Consider the following 24,704-nt stretch of genomic DNA (forward strand, 5'->3'; position numbering starts at 1 on the left):
AGGATGGAATAATGTCTCCTGTGAGACAGCTGTGCTGGCCCTGCTCAGTACACTTAAACCTGTGACATTTTTTAAATGTCATTTCTCTGATTTAACAGGATTGGTGCAGCTCTTCCTAAAACCAACTTGACTTGCCCCCTTCATAATGCATAGCGAAGTTGAGATGTTGAAATGTTTCAGCTATAAATTCACCAATTAGTACTCCCAGTTGTCAAAATGTGTAATACCTAGAAAGTGCAGGTAAGGACATGGAAGAAAAACATATTTTTGTTTATTAATATGCATAAGGGGTTTTGTCAGCAAATTGTTTCATGCTTTCTTTCTTCGTCGTGTTTTTTCCCCTGTTATAGCTCTTTTCTGTATATTAGCTTATAGAATCTTGCTTATTTTAGCACCTTTCCTATGTTTACGAAAGTCTTTTTGTTCTGTTTTAGTGGATGGCTGCATGGACTGGTCGGTGGACCTGAAAAGCTATATGGCGTTGGCCGGTGAACCAGTTCGGATGAAATGTGCCCTTTTTTACAGTTATATTAGGACTACATATAACATGGCTCAAAGCGCTGGGCTCCGGCTCATGTGGTATAAAACCAAAGGAGACGTGGAAGAACCAATTCTTTTCTCAGTTCTTCGGATGAGCAAAGATGATGACTCGATATGGATCCACACGGCAGAGGTGCAGGACAGCGGCTTGTATACATGCGTATTGAGGTGAGGGAACTCTTTGTCTTGTCGTTGCGCGTTGGTGACTGGTAGGCAGTTGTTATGCATATAATGCAGCTCTCCGAAAATCTATTGGGCTCAAGATTGGTAAAAAAAAGCCCAAATCTTAACATTTTAAATCATTATTTATGTCTATTAATGTCAAGTTAGCACATGAACTGGGAATGTTTCCAAATAGTCTTATTGCTAAATTGCTGAAAGATCTCCATTATAGCAGGCTCATTTGCTCTAAAGAGGTAGTGTTCTTCCCATGAGGTCACGTTCTGGTGCTCAGCGTTGGGTCGAGATCACTCGGGGCCCAGAGACAACGCTGACACAAGAGGCCATTCTGTAATATTCCGTAAATAAAATACGTTGTTTTCTTTATTTTTACGATAATTCTAAGTACTTTTATATAACGTTTGCAGATTTTGTTGAACGGTGTAATCTTCTAAGTGCTCAACATCAAGTAAAACAGCATTTTTTTTTATTTCTGAAAGTCTGAATCCCAGCGCTTTGCATAATATTATTCTTTATTTTTCCAAATGCCAGATCACAGCTGTGGGTAGACTGAGCAGATATAACTGAGTAACTCTCTGTAAGTAGTGCTTAGCCGATAATCAGGAAGTGATTGTGCTTCTCACTCAGATGATGGTATTTGTAAGTCTTTCCAGTGTCATTATTGGGCGACTGAAGCTTAAGCTAACCTATAAATGTACTGTATTAAAACATAGGGAGACGTAAATACCGTTTTTGCATTTTCCTAAAGCAAAAGCTCTCCGTTTTAATCACAAAAGAGACTATGTACCATTTTAAAAATATAGTGCCTTCAGAATTACTAGGGAAATAAACATGTGTGTGCCGTACACAATAGTAATTTCAAAATTGTATAGTTAAAGACATTTTTTTATGGATTTCATAGTATTTTTGTACCTCTGTATAATATGTACCCCTTCTATAAGTATCCTAAAACAGGGAAAATAATAATAATCAACGTAGATATGATATAAACATCAAACAGTGGAACAGTGTGATATGAGCTTCCAGAAACTATTCCTAAAATACTGAGTGCTAGATATCAACAGTGCTGTTTGTTGTGAAAATGAACACATCCTTTTTGTTTACTAAACAACATCAGTAAAGTTGATGTTATAATTCAGTTTACAATGTTTACAATATGTTTACAATGTGTAAGTCATTGTAATGTATTAATAATAATAAATACAGTAATAGTGTATAACCCAGCAGTTCAATTGGTTGACATTGCTCAAGTAGAAAGATAATAGACTCTTTGGGATCTATTCACTAAAGGGAGAGTTTGCAGGAGAGTTGTGGTTTTAACTCATTCACTATTCATGGGCCATCACCAACAAGCTTCTGCTGCAAGAAGAGCTTGGCCAGCCCAGTCTAATGTATAGATTTGTTCAAAGTCTCCTTACACATTGAACTGTATCTTATACAGAGTCAGCTTCTTATTGGATAAACCTGACAGGGCTATTAATTTGGTTTGGGTCTAGCAACCAGCCAAAACAAATGTAACATTGATCAGTATATTAAACATTTGGCAAACATATGTTAATGATAATCCATTTAATAAACTATTGACACATTAGAGATAACAGTTATTCATTTAATAAAATGATAAATGAATACATTGAATTATTGGTAAATGAAGTTAATAATTGATAATTGTTACCATTGATAAATAAATTGATAGATATATTAAATGCAATATAATGTTCATTAAATAAAGCTGTGCATGCATTTGTATATAAATACATAAAGGAAGGAATCTGAAGCCACACACACTAACATACCCAGACACTCGGCCAGGTGTTTTGTGTCAATAAGCGAGTCCTGCTTCATCCTCAACTAAGTCTCCTCTGGGTATTGGAGGGAATTCATTTGCAGATAGCTATACTTTACTAGGCTCAGGACCTTCTAGCGAACTGGGAAGCAGCAGGGCTCTCCCACCCTAGAAGAGTGGAAGACCAAGATATATAGATATATATATATATATATATATTTAACTGTTATGTTCCTCATCTTTGCTTACAGTAGTGCCGTATAGAGGTGAATGGCCCCCAGTAAAACAAACATTAAAAAAATATATTGAGAGAGACCACTAAAGACAAAACAAGAGAATCTTATTAAGCTATCATATCTATTGTTTCACCTCAACATAACAGGGTCTTCATTTGAGCAATTGAGACTGAGGAAAATCAGTTTAGCCAAATCTTAATGCAGGGCCGTAGGAAGGGTGAGGCGAGAGAGGCACGCGCCTCGGGTGCCGCTGCGAGGGGGCACACAGCCGCCCGCATTGGGCACACTGGGCAGTTTCCCAGGGGCCCAGCGTTCTAGGGGCCTTGTGGTGAATCACATTGCTGGCAGCAATGTGATTCACCACGAAGCCCCTAAAAGAAACAGTAACGTATCTATATGTCACGGTCTGTGTCACGGTCTGCAACCCAGCGTCTGGCAGGTACCCGTGGTGTGCCTCCACCCCTACTGTCCCTCCCCATCCTCCAGGAGATGGGCGGTCTGCGCCTGCACACCACGCCCCCTTCTATCCCATACCGCCGTGGAGGAAAAGGGACGCGCACAGCACTACGTCATAGGTTGGGGACGGGGCTTAGAGCGCAGCAAGTTTAAAAACCGAGCACTGACTCTCATTCAGTGCTCGGTTGTTGTATTGGCTAGGCTCACTACTCGTGCAGTAGTTGATCTACAATCCGTCTGTTGCTGATATTAGCCTGCTCCTGACTACGTTGATCTCTCCATTCCTGACCCAGCTTGCCTGACCGTCCTATTGAAGTTTGTTGCTGACCTTTGCCTGTTTTTTTGACTACGTTGCCTTCTCCATTCCTGACCTGGCTTGCCTGATCATTCTATTGAACTTTGCATATTACCTACGCCTTTTGTTGCTATGACTGCATACTGGGTTCCTCACCTGCTACAAACGTAACACTATAGGGGAGGGGGTGAGCAGAGAGACCACCTTCCCTGGGCCGGTCTTCATGGGAGTGCCGAGGTAGCTGCACGACCAGCCCTGCTCATCGGGCGTCCCTGTGGGCAGTGCGCACCCAGGCACCATCAGCTCTGGTCTGGGTAGGAGGTGTCTGATGAGCAGGGCTGGTTGGTGAGATCACAATCCCCCTCTAACCGGCCCAACATTAGGGACCGCGAGGACTGTCACTTCAGACCTTGCCTTCCGTGCTCTCTAATCACTACGCATCGGCAAATGATGCAGAGCGCTGGGATATGACATTACCCCAGCACTCTGCAACAATAGCCGGCACATAGTGATGAGGAAGAACTAAAGCTGAGGCCTGGAGTGACAGACCTTGTGCTCCCATGACAAGATGGACGATAGATGATGGAAGATGATTGAAGATTATGGAAGATGAGAAAAGTAAGAGATGGGGAGAAAGGAGTGTAAGGGATGCGTATATGTGTATATGTGTGTGTTTGTAAGCTGGTGTGTGTATGGGCAGCGTGTGTGTAAGGGCAGTGTATGGACGGTGTGTGTGTGTAAGAGCAGTGTAGTTATTTTTGTGTTTTTAAGCTGGCGTGTGCTAATGGGCAGGTGTGTGTAAGGGCAGTGTATCTGTATATATATGTGTGTGTAAAGGCAGGGTTGTGTAAGGGCAGTGTATGCGGGCGCAAAAGAAGCTAGCTACGGCTCTGTCTTAATGTATATATTTTCTAAATGATTTGATCATTGTTAAGGTTTAAGAGTTGAGGACATTATCCATTCTCTTGTGAATCGTCAGGTCTCAAAATCTTTCTGCCTTCCAACCAGTCTAATTACACCTATTACTTAGAGATACTATCATCAACCCTTATTTTAGAACATATAACATTTACATTTCTATATTGTTAGAAGATTCAAAATTAGCATCTAGCTTAAATTTCTTTTCCCTAGGGAAATTTTAAACGGCAGTGGACAATACTAATTCAGATGATAACAGCATGTTGACTGAATTCTACCCACAATAGAAGTCTAAAGCTGAAACAGGAGGCACTTTTCATCAAAACAAAAATTGGGGCATAGTTGTGATATTACATAAAAATATCTGTTGCCACTAAAACCTGCCTTCAGTTTTTTTTTCAGATATCATGGTAAGAATTAAAAATAGACAAGTTCTTTTTATATTCCCGTTTGACTGATATTGGAAACAATAGGATGTGTAATGAAAAAAATGCAAACTAGAACACACTATATATTATATATTCTGATGAAAAACAAAGCAAAATGCTAATTTTTATATGACAGCTTTTACTTTACTGTGGGTGTAAGATTACATTAACTCTCATAATTACTTGTAAAAGAGAACATTTCACATTTCCTTTTTCATATGAATTGCTTTTTTTCTAAACCACATTTGATAATTATACCCAGCTTTTAACAGAAAAGAAAACCGCATTCAATTTTTTTTGTCTTTCTAGTTTAAGATGAGACTGCCAAGATATATAAATTTACAATTTTAACAGTGAAGTGTCAGATGTATTAAAACGTAATTCCTCTTTTGATTTGTTCAGATTTCTTTTTTGCTTCTGTAACTATTATTAAAAGAAACACATGTTTCGCAATATGTTGTAAGTCACTTTTGCACTCATTAAATCACAAAGCATTTAGAATTTCTAGACACTTGCCGGATTTCTCAAGTAAACAGCATGGACTGTAATGAAGCTTTGCTGTGCCGTCCAACTCATTTGGATGGAGATGCACTAGAATCTGGCTTCTTTGTTCCAGGCATCCATGGCCACATGAACACAAGCTAAGACTCATTGACTGAATTCTGAATTATAATTAAAATAATATTCTTGGTACCAGCGCTTCAGTATTCTCTTGGGTCATTTCTTGCATTATTATCAGAAACAGTTTAAGTGTTAATCTATTTAAAATTTGGCTTAAACAGCCAGGTTTCTGTTTTTGAAGGTCATTTTTATTTGGTACAGGGCAATATGAGCCAGTTTTCCTCCAGTTTTATAGTCCCTTTGTTGATACTTTTTGTAGTTTACAAATGTGTTCTCTATATCCTCTTTCAGAAATAAGTATACTTCAGTACTTACTAGACGTGTTATTTTTTCCTAATTGGTCAAAGAAATCCAATTGTGTTAGAAAAAAATATTTAAAAAATGACAAGTTAACCATCTGTTCTCCTTGAGCTTTATTTTGAACTATGGGATTCTCATCCTCCGAAGAGAACACCCTTGGTGCAATTTCTAAAGGAACATCAAGCATTTTTTGAGAGGTAAATTACTATGTTGCCGCCTAAAAAAGTAAATGCCATCAGACGGCATATTTAACCTCAACCCAGGTTTGGTAAATAAATGTTTATCCACCGATTCTACATCCTCAAAAGATAAATTAGGGATATCTCTTGAGTTGAACATTCGAAGGTTAACTTGCATGCAGTCAACTTAGAATTTGTGAGTTGCTATACCATTGTGTCCCACTTCTGCAATTTGCCTTAAAAACTTGACATTTATTTCACAATTCCTCAACCTTTAGTAAATAGGAATATGCCTGTATGCCTTTGTTAATACGCCAATGTCTAATAATTTGGGGATCATTCCCTGTGCCCTGTACAAATTTGCAACTCTGTTGTGGACTGGATCCACTTGAGCTGGCCCAGCAGTGCAGGACCCAAAAAGCGTACTCAAGAAGCCCTTTCAAGAAGAACATTATCCCAGAAAAGTACATTCTATACCCAGTTAAAGTATGTTCCACATGGCACAAAATACCAAAATGAAAGTATTTTCTAAGAGTATGAATATGGGTTGAATTGGAAAGCCGACTAGGATTTTTGCAGTAATTATGTAGCATCTAAATGATGATAGCTTGAGGTTAGTATGTCTCCAAGGATTGTCAGTATGTATCTTTAGCTTAATGAGATTGTTAAACAAGGGAAATAGATGTCTTTTCATTGAACACTTGAGATTTGTTCAAAATGTATTTGCATGGACCATGGAGCATCCTATCAACATTTATGGAATGCTATTGCATCTCAACATGGAGATTATGGTAATTAAGTTATATTTTGAAATGTGCTTATTTGTTCAAATTAAATAATTAAGCATAATATCTATAATATATAATTTTTAGGATTTTTAGGACAATGGTCAGTTAGGTATTGATGTGTCATTTCTTTCTTCTATAGATGACGGGGCCTTCCTAAATATTAATCAATTTCATGAATACTATTGGTTATGAAAACAGAATATTTAGATTCTACTTTACATTCTATAGGGATTTAGCCCCCATCCATAGCAGTTACTCCTGGTAATCACACAGGACCGTCTACTTGTTTCTTATTTGCCGTGCCTTACGGGGAAGGGGGCATGCTATATCCCAGAATGCAACTAGGCCAGCTTTCTGATTGTTTGCTTATTTAAGAGAAATGTAAATGTGTAATATGTTTTATACCTTGTGCAGAATACAGATTCAGAGGAAAGGCATAGGAATCAGCTCTGTTGATTAATTTGTACTTTATATTGTTCCAACAGCCACACCACTTTTAGAACAGAAAAAAGAAAAATCCAGTCCATTGTATATTCCATCCAGCACACCGTACAACCTTTGAACAATTCAATATAATCATAGTATTTTTCATTCATGCAGGAACTCTACATATTGCATGAAGGTATCGATGCCCTTGGTTGTGGCTGAAAATGACATGGGTCTTTGTTACAACAGCAGGCTACGATATTGGGAACAAGTTCAAGTAACAAAAAAAAAACAAATCACATGCCCTGACGTTGACGATTATAAAACACCAAACACAGATCCAGAAATTGTGTGGTACAAGGTAAGCATGTAGCTCTATGTTTTATTGAGTGTAATGTATGTGGTAACATGGTATAATTATATGCATAATGATCGAATGGATAATGTGATGGATGCATCTAGTAGTGTGCCCTTGACATGTGGTGAAGGAATATTGGCAAGGTTACAGGTTTCTATGTTATTGATACAGAATGAGAGACACACAGAGACGGAGTAAATTAAAGACCAAAAAAAATTAATACATATATGTATATGGGCACACAATTGGATACCATTATCAGCTTTGCCCCCACAAGAAACTGATGTCATAAAAAAAGCTGATTAATTGCCATTATCAAAGAGCTTTGGTTTCATTAACCTAAATCATATCAAGGTTATTGGAAATGTCTAAGTAATTTTATTGTGTAAGTCATTCTTTACAATCTATTTGTTAAGGTAAAATATACAGTACTATGCAAACATTTTTAGGTAGGTGTGGAAGAAATGTGCACATCATGACTTTAAAAGCAATAGAAAGCAATATACGATCACTTCCTTCACCCAAACAGTATTGCTGAAATGCCTCGATGTTGAGGCATTCAGCAACACCTAGATCGGCAGCAGTGGCCCCGTGTAGCCCCTCCCCCAGGTGTCAACATCTAAATATAATACTGCGTTGGCGATTGATGTAAAAGAGTTTAGGAGGTGATAAACGACTGCCAGGACGCACTGTGACCGTTCCTGCTGCAAGAGATTTTGCCTTTCGCAAAATGGCGGTGATAAACAAGTTTCCAAGGGGGTCTCTCCAGACCCTCCTGAGAACTCTAAGCAATATAGGTACTGCATTCAAAGAAAATGTCTGTTTTTATGAGCATGTCACCAGAATGAGGAATCTGCACACACACCAAAGGAACTCAGGTGCTTAACTGTGCCAGGAAGGGCCAGCTCCCCAGTAGATCAAAATAAATAAAGGCTCCAGGCACTTAAGGGTTCCAGCTCAGGCAGATGTATTAAAGGAAGACAGCAACAACCTTTCAACCTCACAATTAGGTCCTTATCAAGAACCTTTATTTATTTTTATGAGCATGTGAAATGCCCATGGGGTGTCTAATTTTAAAAAAAATGTATGATTTGATGGGGTAAATCGAATTGGCCGGGTTCAAAGGTGTCACAAAAATAGGACATGGGCACAGACTGACTAGATGTCCAAATTCCCCAAAAATGCGTGGGCTTTTACCTCCCAAATAACCTGACAAACCCATAAGTATCGCTTTACTCAGGAGATATTGCTGAACACATATTCGGGTGTTGTTTGACAGTGACATATACCAGGAGCTGTAAATTCATACCTAATGTAGAACGTGTGTGGAAAAAACCACACACAAAAAATTATATAGCAAACTTTGACAAAGGCTGGTTTGACAAAGTGCATGGAAAAAATACCAGCATAGAAATACCCTGGGGTGTCTAGTTTTCAAAAACATATGATTTGATGGGATAACTTGAATTGGCCAGCTTCAAAGATGCCCCAAATAACACATGGGGGCCAGATGACCACATGTAAAAATTCAAAATTGAAAAATGCACACTTCCCAAATGTGGCATTTTAGCCCCCAAAAATGCATGAGTGGAATCACTGTACTTAGGAGATGTTGCTGACCACACATTGTGGTGTTGTTTGGCTGTGGCATATACCAGTAGCTGTAAATTCATACCTAATGTAGGATGTGTGTGGAAAAAACACAGAAAAAAAAACTTTGATAAAAGCTGGTGGTAGAATTAGTGTATGAAAATAGTTAAAATGTCAGCATTTGACATACCCTGGAGTGTTTTATTTTCAAAAATATGTAAATTGAACTGACCGACTTCAAAGATCTCTCAAATGGGATATGTGGGCAGAATATTCCAGATGTCAAAATTCCAATTTGAAAAATGCACACTTCCAAAATGTGGCCTTTTAGCCCCCAAACATACATTGTCATGAAGGGTACAAAAAATAAAAACACACATTGTCCTAAAGGGGTTAACAAAATGCAAAGTGAGTGAACAGAAGAAAAGACTAAATCAAATGAATATTTGGCGTGACCGCCCTTTGCCTTCCAAACAGCATCAATTCTTCTAGGTACACTTTTTTGTAGGCATATAGTTAGGTGTATGATTACTTTTGCAAAGTACTGTATTTTGTGTGCCCTAAAAAGGATCTTTGAGGGCTGTCTTATCTTGTGTATTAGACAGCTAAATTATAGTTGTTTTTTTTCTTTAAAGTTCCGTACTCATAATTGTTTCTCCCATACCAAGTACAGTCTGTTAGAGATTTTATGGAAGGTTAAAAAATAGGTCTATTCCCCCTGGTCTGTGTTTCATTTAGGAAGGTCCCATGCTTAACAATATCTAGGATTATTTTTATTATGCTCATTGTCTATTCTTAATGTAAGCTGTTCACATATACACACATCTAAAAATAATGAAAAATTAATGATAATGTCACCAGGTTGTCATTTTAATGCAGGGCACGTATAAAATATTCATACCATGGGTCTGCATTGATTCTAACATAGAACCGAAATAGGCTTATTACTTATATCACATATTATTATTGTCAGTAGAAGATGTTGAAAATATTTGCCCATACTTTCAAATAGTGCCACTTTTTCACGCATAAACACTTTCATAGGAAAAACTCTCACCGTCAGTTATTATATTGTATGCAGGATGAAATTTACACTTCTACACATGTGACAACATCAGCAAAATATTTGAAGTTTCTGCTTTTGTTATGTGGGCATTGGTGTTGCAGTAGGATTATTCAAATACAATTTAACTTTTTACCCAGCTCTCATGGCCACACTGATTAAGTAAACTTAACTCAGGAATACATTTGATGATGAACTTTAAATTTGACATCTGGTAGATGGTATTCTATGACTTTCAGTGGCACAGCTCTGGTTTCTTTTACAAGGCAAGTTTAGTACATGTGGTTGGTGTGAAGTAGTGTTTACTGTACCCCTAGTTAACTAAGACAAATTTAATGTGAAACATAACTCAGAAATTTTTAAATCAACCTCTGTGTACCACATCTTGATCACGGCTGAGGCTGCATACTCAACCCCGGTGCAGCCGTGCCTGGAGGAAGCTGTCTCTGTGTGAAACACATTGTATGATGGGTATTATCATGCCCTGTTCCGACAGATGAGAATCCTTCAATGCATATTGTTGCTGAGTACTCTAACATTTACTTAAGTGATCAGATGAGCAAGACTTTGAATGAAACCATGTGACACTAGCAGTATTATTATTGTTTTTTTCTTATAAAGCACCACCATATTGCACATCACTGTACAGTGAGGAAACAGGACATAACAAGTATTGCATAAAATAACAATTTAAATATACAGAAACAAAAAGGAAGGAACCAGTTTGTAATCTTCAAAGTATGGCTGCATGTCTCTGACGTTACATCACTACCAGGCCATAGACTTGGGGTCTTTCCTTATCTTCTCTATTACTCACAGTAGAGATCATCATGACTTCCCAAGTCCTCTTCTAGGCTTGAACATTAGACCCTAGTGCCACACAACACACTCCAAAAGTACTTGGTTGCGTGATTACTTTATTGCTCAACTATATTATTATGGACATGTATTTATCAAATTCTAATGCTGCCCCCCATATTTATTCCTGCACTTTTGGTACCTGTGAAAGCCAACTCAAAGCGTCCCTGCAGCTGTAACATAGTAGCCATTGCAGTATATTGAAACAGTACTGCAACTGAGTCTTTTAACTTGAAATCTATGGACGGGGTTTTAGTTCTGGCCCTAATTCATTGTTTATACGTTTTAACCAGTTTATATTGTAGAACCCATTCTAATGGGAACTATATAATTAAAGACAGAAATAACAGGATTAGTCCGAAGGAACAATTTAAGTAGAAATTCTACTACAGCTACTACTGTCTTATTGATTGTGTGTGTAGAGAAAACCGTTAGACACAGCTGCAGGGAGAATTCCTCGTCTCAGTATGAATTATAAGCGACCTAGCGTTTAAGCATTAAGCACCAGAGAGAGGCAGATAAAACAAATGACAAAATTTGTCAGACATGTAGAGTACAATGTCTCTCTAGTGGAAGCTTTCTTGGGTAGGGGTTATGCAGACACATTAAGTAATGTGTCCAGTGAATATATTTCCCAGCCTGTAATAGGAAGGGGAGTGTGACACATTTCTAAATGAGTGAATGTGACATTAAACAGTAGAACAGTGTTACCATGTACGTGCCTGAGCCGTGAACACCTAACTAAAACAATGCGGGGTGTTCCCTGGGAGTCCTGTTTGGAGGTTCTGCAATTCAGAATCCACACAATAGGTTAGCTTGTTAGATAATGGATTGTTCTCCAGTCGTTTTGCAGACAGCCCGTGAATCTGGCGGAGTGTCAGCTAGAGGATAATGCACCATCTAAGGATTGCAGGTCTCAAACCAATTATACCTCCCGCTACTCTCACAACTTTTATTAATGCTGGTGTTGTGCACTCAACACTATGCTTGATACAAAAAAACATTTAGCAAAGTTTCTTGGCAATGCCATTCCTCAGCTCCTACAAACATTTGATTGCGTTCATTTTCCACGTATTTTTGCCAAATAGATAGTGAGAGTTCAATTCTCTTTGTGCAAACTGACTGTGATGATTGCAATTCATATGTTACAAATGATGTCCTGGGCGTGATTTAGCCGCAGTCACCAATAATAATTATTATAATAATAATAAGATAATGCTGTCAAGGGCGTTATCCAGTCTTGTTCACAATACATTTATAGAAAGGGGGTACAAAGAAAACCCATGAAGGGACATAAAAGAAGTTAATTCCCTCCACTGGACGTGTGCATGCCTTCCTCCTGTGGTAGTGAAGGAGTTAAGCCATCTATGTTTAATGTTATTTTATCCCAGGGCACTAAGTTATGGATGAATATGGAATAATAAACTACATTAAGGCTGGCAGGGAATTTCCACTCATAATGCTCCTAGTACTTCAAAACATCAAATCATTAATATGTGCTGAATAAACACAGCACAGCGCTGCCGACCGGTTCAACACGTGACATAAAAAGCCAAGGATTCGTTTGAGGTGCAGAAAATATGCATTGATATTAATTAGGACATGATGCAAGATCCCATCTGTGAAACAGAAGTATTGCAAATCACTTTCGCCAGCACAGCACCATCTTAGTTGGATAGTCAGATCTCTCTTCACTCCAAGACATGGACCAGGTTAGTTGTTTAAATGGCTTAAGGTAGATATAATACTATAATATCTGTAATTTCAAATGCGTTTACGCAATAACTCTAGTTACTGGGTTAGGCTAGAAAAGGGGCCACCAAGACTAATGGGGTGAAGCAGGTTCATTGCCCTCTACACACCTATTCTTGGCTGGACGGTGCTTCACTTTACAGATGGACCCAGAACATACTGCGAAAGCCACCCAGGATTTTTTTAAGGCAAAGAAGTGGAATATTCTGCAATGGCCGAGTCAATCACCCGATCTCAACCAGATCAAGCACGCATTTCACTTGCTGAGTACCAACATTAAGGCAGAAAGACCCACAAACAAACAACAGCTAAAGACAGTTGCAGTAAAGGCCTGGCACCGTTTTTAGTGATCTTCCAGACTTCAAGCCTTCAAGTCATTGCCTGCAAAGGATTCTCGAAAAAGTATTAAAAATGAATATTTTATTTATGATTGTGTTGATTTGTTCCATTGCGGAGGCAAAATGATGTCAGTGTCCAAATATTTCCGTACCTAACTAAATCAGAAATGTTGTTACAATGGCCAATTTGGAGCGTATAAAGTTAGGCTATTGTATTTATTTATTCGTTTTTACCTGATTTGTTTTTTTTTTAGCTCTGCATTTGCGTGAAAGATATTACAACGTGACATTTAAAAGCCCTTTCCAAACCAGTTTCGTGTAATTAAACAAGTCGTTTTATGAATTTCAATTGACTGTACGTATTAAAAAACAAAAATTCAGGAAATTATTTTTTTTTTGATTTGCATTCTTGCATTACTAAGATAATTATTATAAGTTATAATCAAAAGGGCAGAGACAGGGAATAAATCATGCATTTCTCTGGCTTTAGTGTCTTCCTTAATTGTGTTTTCTAGGAGTGCAAGCCAAAGACGTGGAGAAGCTCCATTATACAAAAGGGAAAAACTTTATTAATACAAGATGTTCAAGATGAAGATGCAGGGAATTATACCTGTGAACTTAAATATGAGGGAAGACCAGTCCGACGGACAGTTCAACTAAAAGTAACAGGTAAGATTGCGGGAATACAGATTGCGTGTATGAAGGCATTTTCCAGTGAAGACATATTTGGGGTATAACCAAGGCCTATAATTCACACTACAAGCATTGTTTTTAAGAGAGGTTACAGCAAATACATGGGAATTTCTTAGCCAAATGGTTTTAAATCATGTAATTTATGGTGGCCATATGATGTCACACAATGCAACAACCCTGTTCTATTGTTCATATGCAGTCACAATGTCTGTTTTTATGAACAATGGGCACTACTCATGTAACATGTCCACAACAAACCTTGTCTTAACTTTTTAGCAGTTTTTGTAAGATATTTTACATGATAGATTACAACATAACAGCTATGGATCCAATTTTAGTAAGGCATTAAAAAGTGGGGATTATGTGTATTTTAATATGTAATATGTGTTCTTAGCCCTAAAAACAGGTCACATTAGTAGAAATCTGTTATTTTGTAAAATATATATATATATTTAAATCATACAGAACATCTTAAAAGCTATTGATTAATTTAAGCAATAATTTCGCATAAGGGACATACCTACTTCAAACATTTATTTTTTCTAGTCATCAATCGCATACTATGACCAATATATGTAATATTTCTATTTTATTTAAGAACAGTTTGATACCATTTTGTAGCGTTGTAGTCAGTTATAAGCAATATTTTAAATTATCATTCTCAAGCAGAGAATCGCTGTACAGTTGTATTAAGTAAAGTAACAATAATTAAAACCGTAGGAGCTTTGTTCTAATTAAAAAATATGTTGTTTTAACGAAGTGCAAAGATGTTTCATTTGTGTTTAAAGAAGTTTGTATTTTAGATTAATAATGAATTTCAGAATAATAATGTTTCCGGTTTTCTTGATATTTTTCTTATAAAATTGGTGAACATTGACACTTTCTGATATTCGCTCTTATAGATAATTTTAGGCTTTTAGAAGTCATGAGCAGAGCCAGAATGTTTGTAGATTACATTTAATTTACACTAATTTACACTTAATTTAAATTAGAGAGGCTAATATTTATTCCCGATTGATAACACAGCTGATTTAGGTGAGATATTGTGATTATTATACATAAATAGAAAATAAATAGATTAAAATATGTGTGTTTCTCTGATAAAGCAACATGGACTGGGGTGAAGCCCTCTTGCCGACGATATTTGAAGTATAATCTGTCCATACACAATAGCTAGGTCTAATCACTTTATCCATGTGGCATTTGGCAGGTACAATATTATATTTAATATTAAAATATTATAACCTACAAATTACCACCATGTCATTTATTGGTGAGCGGCACACTGTCATAAAACTAACCTAAATGGAAACCTTTCATTCATTTGTATACATTAATATACATCTTTTTTGCATTAACCCCTTAATGACAAAGCCCGTACATGTACAGGCTCAAAATGCATTGTTTTCAATGAGTTTAGGGACCGCCCATTGTCCTTAAGGGGTTAATAAAGATAATATATAAAATAAATATTTGTTTGGATGGTAGTACGCATGCCATTTTGGATACATACATACACGATCAGGTGTCTTGTCTACCAATAGTCTCTACATCAGTACATTTTGGGTTGAAATTGGATCATTCGGGAATATAGATATTTTTATAAGAGTTTTTAAGCTTCTGTTTGGTTGTTAGCTTCAGTGCACTAAAGACTGTTCAGAGGAAGTTACTGTATTGGTTAACATGAAGAATTCCTGCATAGTTATTATTTTACAGAACATTTAACACAATTACAGCTTTCACTGGCTTCTTATCCACAGCTCGGAGCAAGAATTACTAGACAAATTTCATGCCAACGTAGATATTACAGATTAGGCTTCTGTACCACGGCATATCAAAATTGTTCAGCTTGGTCATAATGAAAGCCTTCCGCTGGGATATTCACCCAGGTGTTATGTTGGCTATTATTAATTCAGTTTTATTACATGCACGAAATATAATTAAAAATGTGTTTTTAGTAATTCTGCCAATATTATAAACTTGTGCCAGAGACAATTGGTCTCTGGATGGTTGGAAATCCCAAAAAAATGTTTTATTAATGAGTAGGACATCAACCTATACAGTATGTTCTTTTGATGGCAACATTCTTTGCTAGGGATTTGTTATGTAAATTGAATTGGAGGGGGTTATTTATTAAGGCATTCGTTTGCTAGGGAAATTGCAGTTTAAGGCATTTTGGGCAAGATGAGAATGCATGCAAGTTGGCAGAACTAAAGCCCAACTCTGATATTCACTGCTGCCAACTTGCCTCCGCACTTACATGAAATAGCCCCCACGTCGCATACACTGGAGTCGAAGCTAGTAAGAAAAAAACAGCAACTTGTTAATTTAGAAATATAAGTATTTTAAAAAAAATATCTACTAATGCATATAGTCGACCTATACGCCTCATCCTGATACCAACGGAATGGGTCACTTGTTCTATAAGAGGTCATGCAAATGGCTTCATCAGTTAGACAACATAACTGCTCTGGAGCCCATTTTAATAAGGCACGGAAACGACTCATCAAACCCTACCCTCTCTTCACCTCTCTGCCTTAAATACAAATACAGCAAGGACTATTTTAAAAAAGGACAAAAGCGGTGATCAGGTGCATCTTTGAAAAGACAGGCCAACTTAGTAGAAATCTGTTTTTCAAATGTCTTGCAAACCACTGATATTTTTTTTCTTTACAAAAATATGAAAATACAGAACATCTTATGAGCTATTGATCAATTTCATCAATAATTTCTCTTAGGGGACATATCCACTTTAAGGACATTTTCAAAATGTCAAACGTTTGTGTTTTCTAGTCATCAGTTTTTTGTGTAAGAAGTATACTTGCGCCAAAATAGAACAAATAGAAATAATTACTCCGAATTTTATGATTCAGCTGTGTTTGCAAATTGGGAAGTGCAATTTACAGAAACCGGGAGCTATCAGAGGAAAGCACCTTTTTTCATTTTCTTTTAAGTGTCATAACGCGAAGACAGCCAGCTGTGTGATGTAAAGGTTATTCCGTTAAAAAGATATATAAATGGTTCATTCTTTGGCTGAATGGAAAGGCATTGGCATGAATTCTGCCCAGAATAAAAATGAGGTAATTTATAAATGCATCAATCTTTATTTAATGCAGCGTGTCACATATTTTATACCAATGGCGATGCTGTTGATGAAGGAAGCAAGGAGGACAATATCCAAGTTACTGTGAAATGTCAATTAGCATTTTAGCGCCCAGGCCTTCCAAAATATTATGCCCCAGTGATTTACAACACAGAATCACAAACTGGAAAGTAAAATGGCCTTAAATCTCTGGTACAGCGCAACGTTTTTGACTTTTGAATACATTGTAAAATGATTAATATTAAATTATAATTAATAATAGTTAGTGGTTTAAGTGTAAAAAAGGGCTTAGTTTAATAAAACGCTGTACATAGCCCCCAACTATCCATAATGTCCTTTTTGCTTATTTGTTTCATTTTAATTCGGTAACGCCATTTGAACATTTACGAGGCGGTACTCTGTTAGTTTATGTAATTCTGTATCCTATTACACCACTTTGAATAATACACCATAAAGTGTGTTGAGTGAAATATGCTATAACTCAAAGGGTGTTATTACTTGACGTACCCTCTAGGCTTGTCTAATTTAAATTTTATTTAGAAACGTATGAATTTTAAATGTGTTATTAAGTTAAACCTTCCACTGGATTCTGAGTTAAAATTGTATGTATCTCTTTCTGACAATATTTAGACCTTATTAAGAAAGGTCCTAAGAAAAATTCCTCCAGAACATTATAACTGTGAGTTCAAAGGGGTTGTGAACTCCTTACAACGTCCCCACTATTCTTTATTACAATGCTTGTTTTTTTATCAAAACTCATCAGGGTGCAAAAAAATAAAATAAGACAGCCGGGTATTGAGGCTTTATTTTAGTCGCTCTACAGTTGCTTTTTTTTATTTTAGATATCCTCTCCAGTATATATAAAGCCTGAAGCAAATCCTTGTAATAATTTGTTTGGAGTGAATGAGATTGACGGTCTTGACCAGTGGAGTTATTTTGCTGCCACGTTGCATATTATTATTATAAATTAAGCCATTAACAAATCATGTTTTATAATCTTGTTGACCCTTTAATGCTTCAGGGTGCTGTATAGCGTTTACTCTCAAATGACCCAAACGCATCTATTAAACATACACAACCTGATGCAGCTCAAATTGTATTTTACAATCCATGGATAACAATTTACTTAATGTAGGACCAGGAAGTATTATAATTAGAAAGGGTAGGGCAAAGGTCCAATATGATTGCTAATTCATTATTTCATGTAATCATAAATTATGTGCCTTTTGTTAGAGCTTGACAACTTCTCATTAAATATAAAATGCACGGCCAAACAATGTGGAATTTAAATAAAGGCAAGTGCAAAACAATGCGCTAATTACATTTCCACCACGTTAATTACTTAAAAAGGCATCAATAATCTATTTTCTCGCGTAGGTCTAACTTTGTTTTGCTGTAAGTACTTCTGCATTAAATATTCCCAACACCTCTAAATACCTGCAGTGGCCTATTCTGACCTAGGCCAGCTAGGGGTGGCAGGTCCAGGAGGGCGGCAGCACCTTTGCCACAAAACAAGGCGATCATGCTCCCCAACTGGCACACTAACACTATGGAGAACACAGCCTCCTTAGTTAATTCTTTGCCTGGCCCTGTACATCATTAAAAGGATATGACATATAAGCAGTAAGGACGGTGGAGTGGAGTGTGCGGTCAGTGATGTTTCCCTGGGTTAGGCTAGGGCAGCACTGAAGGTAAATATGGTACTGTCATACTCACTGCCGCAGTCCCTCCTTCCCGGCTGCTTGCCTTCCTCCTCTCCAACAGCTCCACCTGCACTAACCCGGGAGCGGAGGCAGTTACGGCCGCCATGATGTCAGCTGTGCAGGAATGACGTTAGCAGAGGGAGTCAATTTTGAAAATAAAAGACAGCTGCTCACTATGCTTACCTGTTAGCTGATTCTCCTGATAATTTGCTTCCTGTTCATTTATGGTGTCCCTTCCCTTGTGACTATGTGTACTTCAGGCTCCCCTGACCTTAATGCTTTGTATTTTTGACCTGACTTCTGGTACAAAAGTCAGGCAGATTGTTTTCACACACTGTCTGCCAGTTGATCTCTGGGGCTCAACCTTTGGGTGGAACTGGTGGACCCTGTGTGAGTGATTCCCTGCCTCTGCTACTAGGAACCTCCCCGCTATTACCAGAGTTCACCTTCTAAAGGAAGAATTGTGCCAGGTATACCACCGAATACCTGTGACTGTTAATTTGTGAATTTGCCTTTCAAGAACTTTGATACTTCTAATAGTCAGGAAGCAAAATAAAATAGATTTTAAGATTCGGGCTGCTGGGAGTGGAAAGCCAAGTGCGGGATTACAATCCATGGCAGAGTTGAAATTAGAGCCACCGTATTTTCACCTTTACATGTAAAGTAGATCTCCCACCAAAGTTTCTGATACTAGTATCACAGTTAAAATGTAACTATTTTTTGCTGTTTTCTGATTTTAAAGAAAAACTATTTTAACAGCTGTATAAATGTCATGTGTTAGCTGTGTTATCATGGTATAATCTACTAGACTAATACACTGTCTTATTATCATACTCCCTTGTGGATAACAATAGACTGACAATAGGGGTGACACTAGCTGTGGTGTAGTAGCAGACATCCTTCAGTGGAGTAGTAGTGGGTGGGTAGTAGATGTGGACAAACACATTTCCCTTGCCTGAACAACGACAAAACTGACTCAGAGACCTAGGGAATCAAAGTTGCCTTGGATAACCTATGGAGAAGTCTTATGGTACCCATATCAAAGTATGGATTATAGACAAACTATGAACTAGTATTGAATAAACAGTGTGAAAGCCAGGTTAAGTAGTGTTTAAATAATGCCTAAAGATCCTGAGCAAATCCATAGAGCTTTCAGATGTACCCGTCTTTCCCTTGGTAGCACAGAAGGAACAGAGACACAGTGACCCTTATAGAGCTTGGATCAGAACCAATTCACTTTATGTAAAATTAATTTGAAAGTAGCCAAGGAACAAAGTATTTTTTAGAATTGACAGTACCAAGGAAATGGTGCAAGATACAGAAAACGTTCTCTGCGAAATATGGTTTGCATATTCTGTGTAATCTTTTTACAATTGATATGCTAATTTTATGTAGTTTACAAATTGGTTAAGCAATTAACCAAGACACTCAGAGTATTAACATCATACATAATGTGTTCCAGGTAGATATTTGCATAGTTAAACAGGCATTATATTTGGAAAAACTAATTTTGAAAATATATGGCACGAGTAATCATTATTTGGGAAGCCATTCTTTCAAACCTTGACAAATCTCTAGGGTTTAATTCAGTGACCTGTGTAAACCCTGAATGGTGTTAACAATTGTTAAAAATTCATGGTTTGCGTTCAGCTCCCTTACTAAACTGCCATGAGCGATCCTGTATCCTAGACCGCAACCTTATGGTGTGTGCAACAAAAATGGACACATTTTCACACAATAAAAACATATAATCCATATAATCTATCTCTGAAAGAACGGAGAGTATAGAGAACATACAACTATTTCAGTGCCAACATATGGAATATAGTATTAAATAAGCTATATTACTTATCACATTATAATTACTACAGCCTCTGTCACCATATATAATCATATATTTTCATTTTCACCCCAATATTTGACATATAATAATACATCTCAGCAGGGGCTGATGGCATGCATGTGTTTTTCTACCACCCCTCTAGTTCCACATATTGCATGTGGCAGCTGAGTGAACGATTCGACTTCTCCTGTATTCATAAAAAACAGGATTCTCCGTACCATCTGCCATTACGATCTTTAGCTTTGGTTAATCCAGCTGAAAAACGTAGAAGAGAACCCAACCAAATGAGGTTCTCGTCTACGTAAATTGAAACATGTTGTAAAGGATACATTTCTCAGTTCTCATAGTCTTCAAGCACTGCCAATAATGATGTGCAATTCGGTATCGCACGCATCTCCCTATATAATGTACGTGTGTGTATATACACCCCGCAGTGCTAATGTATAGCAAGCCATTGGCTGCGCAGTATGGATACAGAGTATCCTTACTACTATTCTGGAACTTTCACACAAATAACACAATTTTTGTCCGTAGTGATCATACTAAGGGAACAGGAAGGGGTCTCAGACAGAGCTATGGCAACTGTCCTACAAATGCAAGCGTTTGTTCCCACAAAAACTGAATGGAAGTTATAACAGCTTTCTGAACATAACCAAGTATCCAAGAAAAGAGAGTGTATAGTGGAAATTTGTGCATACGTATGTGTTTGTAACTGTAGTAGGTGCCTCTCCAAGCCTACGAATAATGTTCTGGTTTTCCATCGTTAAATAATGTAGGAGCATTAACTAATTTCCAAGTAAATAACATTTTCTATAATTACTTTATTATAGCTGAATGTATTTGCTGGCCGGCACACGGCCCGGTGTTCTGTGTGGGTTACTGTGGAGGAAGCCTATTTTAGCAACTACCTCAGGGCCATCAGAGACACGCACTAAGTGACGTCCTTTGGTCTCCGGGGCACGTAGCCAGCTGTGCGGTTTTTCCCTCAAACACAGCCAATTAATAGAGCAGCAGTAACAACTTCTTAAAAGATTTAACCTAGCCTTACCGTGACACAGAGCAAGGTATCACCGCACTGAGTATATGTTGATAGGAGCATTTCTATGCTATTCTCATTCCTGGGTACCAAGTGCATAACTTGTGACATTTTAGAATTTTGTGGAAAAAGGAATGATCTTCATGTTTGCTTTAAACGCTCTTAAACAAATAAAATACTCTTCATACCTGTAACTAAAGAGTGCCTGAAGACCACCCAACTCTGAAACCCTTCTCCCAGATCTGGTAACATGAACAGTTTACCCATATAGACTTATCTCCATTCTCTAGTGCCTACAAATCATACCTGGGAACTCGTCCTGCTTTAATGGGGTTCCCTCAGACAGGCTTGAAGTGGGGCTCCCATATTTTGTGGTGCCCCAGGGTGGGGGTATATTCAGGAGCAGGGGGTCAGTTGTCCTCTTGCTGGTCTAATTTCAACATTTGGAAGCCTTATTGTGTATTTTACATATGTGTATTAACAAAGGATATATGCAGTATTTACACCCTGTCTGGATCATTTCTGAGCTCTTATTAGAGGAAACATATTCTATGCAGCGCCTTTTAATGAATTTATATTGTATCTAAAATATAACTATTTTGATCTAATGAGCCACTTTGCTGTGTTTCCCACCGAGACCAATCAGCCCTTTCCTGTGTATAATTGTCAAGTCTGAAGCAACTGGAGATGGGAAGGCCTAGAAAAAGAACTGGAATTATGGGGGGGGGGTTCTCTCACCTGAAGACAATCAAATCCTGGAATACAATTCAAATACTGAAAATGCATTTGTTTTTTAAAAAAAAGAGCAATATGCCTTTCTGCCTCTAGGGGAAAGGTTGCAGTTTAGTTTGGTCTGGGCTGGCCGCCATCTTGTTGGAATACAGAAGTTGATTATTTATGTCCTCTCAGTTAAGCATTGATTGACAAGTAAGAGGTTAAATGCGTCTGAAAATGAGGTTATCTTTCTGACCTTTATCTAAATGATTCGTATTAATGTTCTTCCCATCACACTTTAATGGCCGATAAATAGTTTTTTCTTTTCCTCCTCGTAAGTAAAATGGTGAGACCAACATCCTGTTCTCGTGTATAGTTGAAATATGAAGACCTTGTTTTACTTGTAACAAACAATAACGTTTTAAAATAGTTTATTATTTACTGAAAAAGCTGTACTTTAATTTCAAGTATATTACTTTTATATACACTGTATTTCTTGTTTTCATTGTAACAAAATTATTTTTAATTTGTAAAACTATTCCAGTCTGCTTTATTTTTTAAACATTTTCGGAAAATTTCTATTTTTCTTCCGGAAAAAACATTTTTTTTTCCCCATTGGTTTCAAAATTCCTGGGAATTTTACATCTCTAATAATAACCAATTAATCTAGTGAAAGCTCATGGAGATAGAACAAGGCACATTAATTATTCTCAGCAAAAAAAAAAAAACCTACAGAAAAAAAAGGGGAGAGCACAAAAAAACATAAAAGTCATACACATTCCCAGGTTGCTGGGTATGCGCTGAATTCTTGCTTTGCTTTCTGTACATTTATTATTCTCTCTGAATTGCTTAAGCACCTTGACAAATTCTGTTGACTTCTCCCTTGATATCAGTGGTAATTTAAATTAAACTCTCTAGATATAAATTCCTACAGTGAGACTCAACAGATCCTAATATACTAAGCATTTGAGTCAGTACCGTCTGAGCTGCAGAGCCCGATATTCACTTAATGTTCTTCTTAACAGATAGTTATCAGCTCAGAAATGAATGCTAAGTCCAGTCCATAGATCACTTTATATTAGGACATTAATCTATCTATGCAGATCAATAGCATAAGACTGCTTAGTGAACAAGACTCTAATAATGCTGTAGGCAGAGGTAATGAGTTATGCATTGGAAGGTTGGCTTCTACATTAAATCGTTGCTAGTGACTGTTCTCTTTGCCGAGTACATTGGTGCTTTGCAGAGAAGAGATACAATCAGAAGTTACTGAGCACCATACATATTTATAACTCATCCAATGCCTTGGGGGTGAACATATTCATAAGTTAGCAGTGAACAGTTTTTTCTGCAATAATAGCAATTAAACAAATAAAGCTGCACAAAATGTAACCCTATGGAGATATATATATATATATAGAGAGAGAGAGAGAGAGAGAGAGAGAGAGAGAGAGAGAAAGAGAGAGACAGACACAAAACACCGTTTAGATTACTAATCATTTATTATTTTATATCTTGCCTGTTCACATACAGTCCTCGCTCACCCTCTCCACTACACCTATACATAGACCACGGCTCTTGGTGGCCAGCTACATAGGCAGCCTAACAACCAAGGACAATTCCTTCCTGTTAAGTTTCCCCTATGCCCGATTCCTTTCATAGATAATGTGAAATGGAAAAACAGAGTTTGAAAAATTATTTATTGAAACTGTTTATAGTCCAAGTTCCATTATATACTTAAGCTATCATTTAGAATAAGTCCCTTGGCCACATGAACAAGCCCTTTTAAAAAATGTCTTCTAATACTGCAGCCAAAAAACTTTGGAAGACTGGGCAGAAAAAAAATCCAGTCTGAAAAGTAACAAAATTATACCAAAATTAGAATCTCTTCTAATTAGCAGGAAAGCTCCATTGGTTGCTATAGCGATAAGACTATTATTTTATCACTTTTTATGTGTAATGTTGACTACACATCTCATCATCCTTCATTAGGCATCTGGTGGGTAATGGTAGAGCCAGCCAGTGTCTTAGCATGAACTCGGACGGTCTCTTTCACGTTATATGGGACCAAAATACCTAAAGGGATAGTCTGTGTTAACCCGCTCAAGTCCGGATTGCGTATGATTTGTGCTGATCCACCCCTGCTGACCCAGCCATAGGTAATGGCAGCTGTATTCAAACTGACAATGTTGTCGGAATTACTTTGTAAAAAAAGAAAATGTTTATACCTTGGTGTTACAGCTTTTGTTAAAAAACATAACACTTTGTCAGACAGAAAAATTACTCCTTCCACAATTGTTGTGTTATTGCCTAAAGAGCTTAGCAAACTTAAGAGAAAATAAGACTTTTAGGTGGAATTATTTGCAGACTTTGACATAGGTCTTAACTATGTATTGAGCTGCTGCTACAGTATTTATATTTTTCAGAATTATTAAAAAATCTGTCACACATATTTCCTGCTGTAAGAAGTGAAGGTAAAATTTATATTTCTTGTGCAAAG

The 24,704-nt window shown here is 37.3% G+C and overlaps 1 protein-coding gene across 1 annotated transcript in view; it reads left to right on the top strand.

The window, feature by feature from the left end:
* Nucleotides 1-24,704, top strand: part of IL1RAPL2 (interleukin 1 receptor accessory protein like 2) — a 258,512-nt gene that overhangs the window by 110,619 nt on the left and 123,189 nt on the right. The window contains exons 3-5 of the mRNA XM_053472558.1: nucleotides 435-708; nucleotides 7,328-7,514; nucleotides 13,628-13,781. Coding sequence (XP_053328533.1) covers nucleotides 435-708; nucleotides 7,328-7,514; nucleotides 13,628-13,781 — 615 coding nt within the window. The remainder of the gene's footprint in view (nucleotides 1-434; nucleotides 709-7,327; nucleotides 7,515-13,627; nucleotides 13,782-24,704) is intronic.

Source organism: Spea bombifrons, chromosome 8, assembly GCF_027358695.1.
Source record: "Spea bombifrons isolate aSpeBom1 chromosome 8, aSpeBom1.2.pri, whole genome shotgun sequence".
Lineage (NCBI taxonomy): Eukaryota > Metazoa > Chordata > Amphibia > Anura > Pelobatidae > Spea > Spea bombifrons.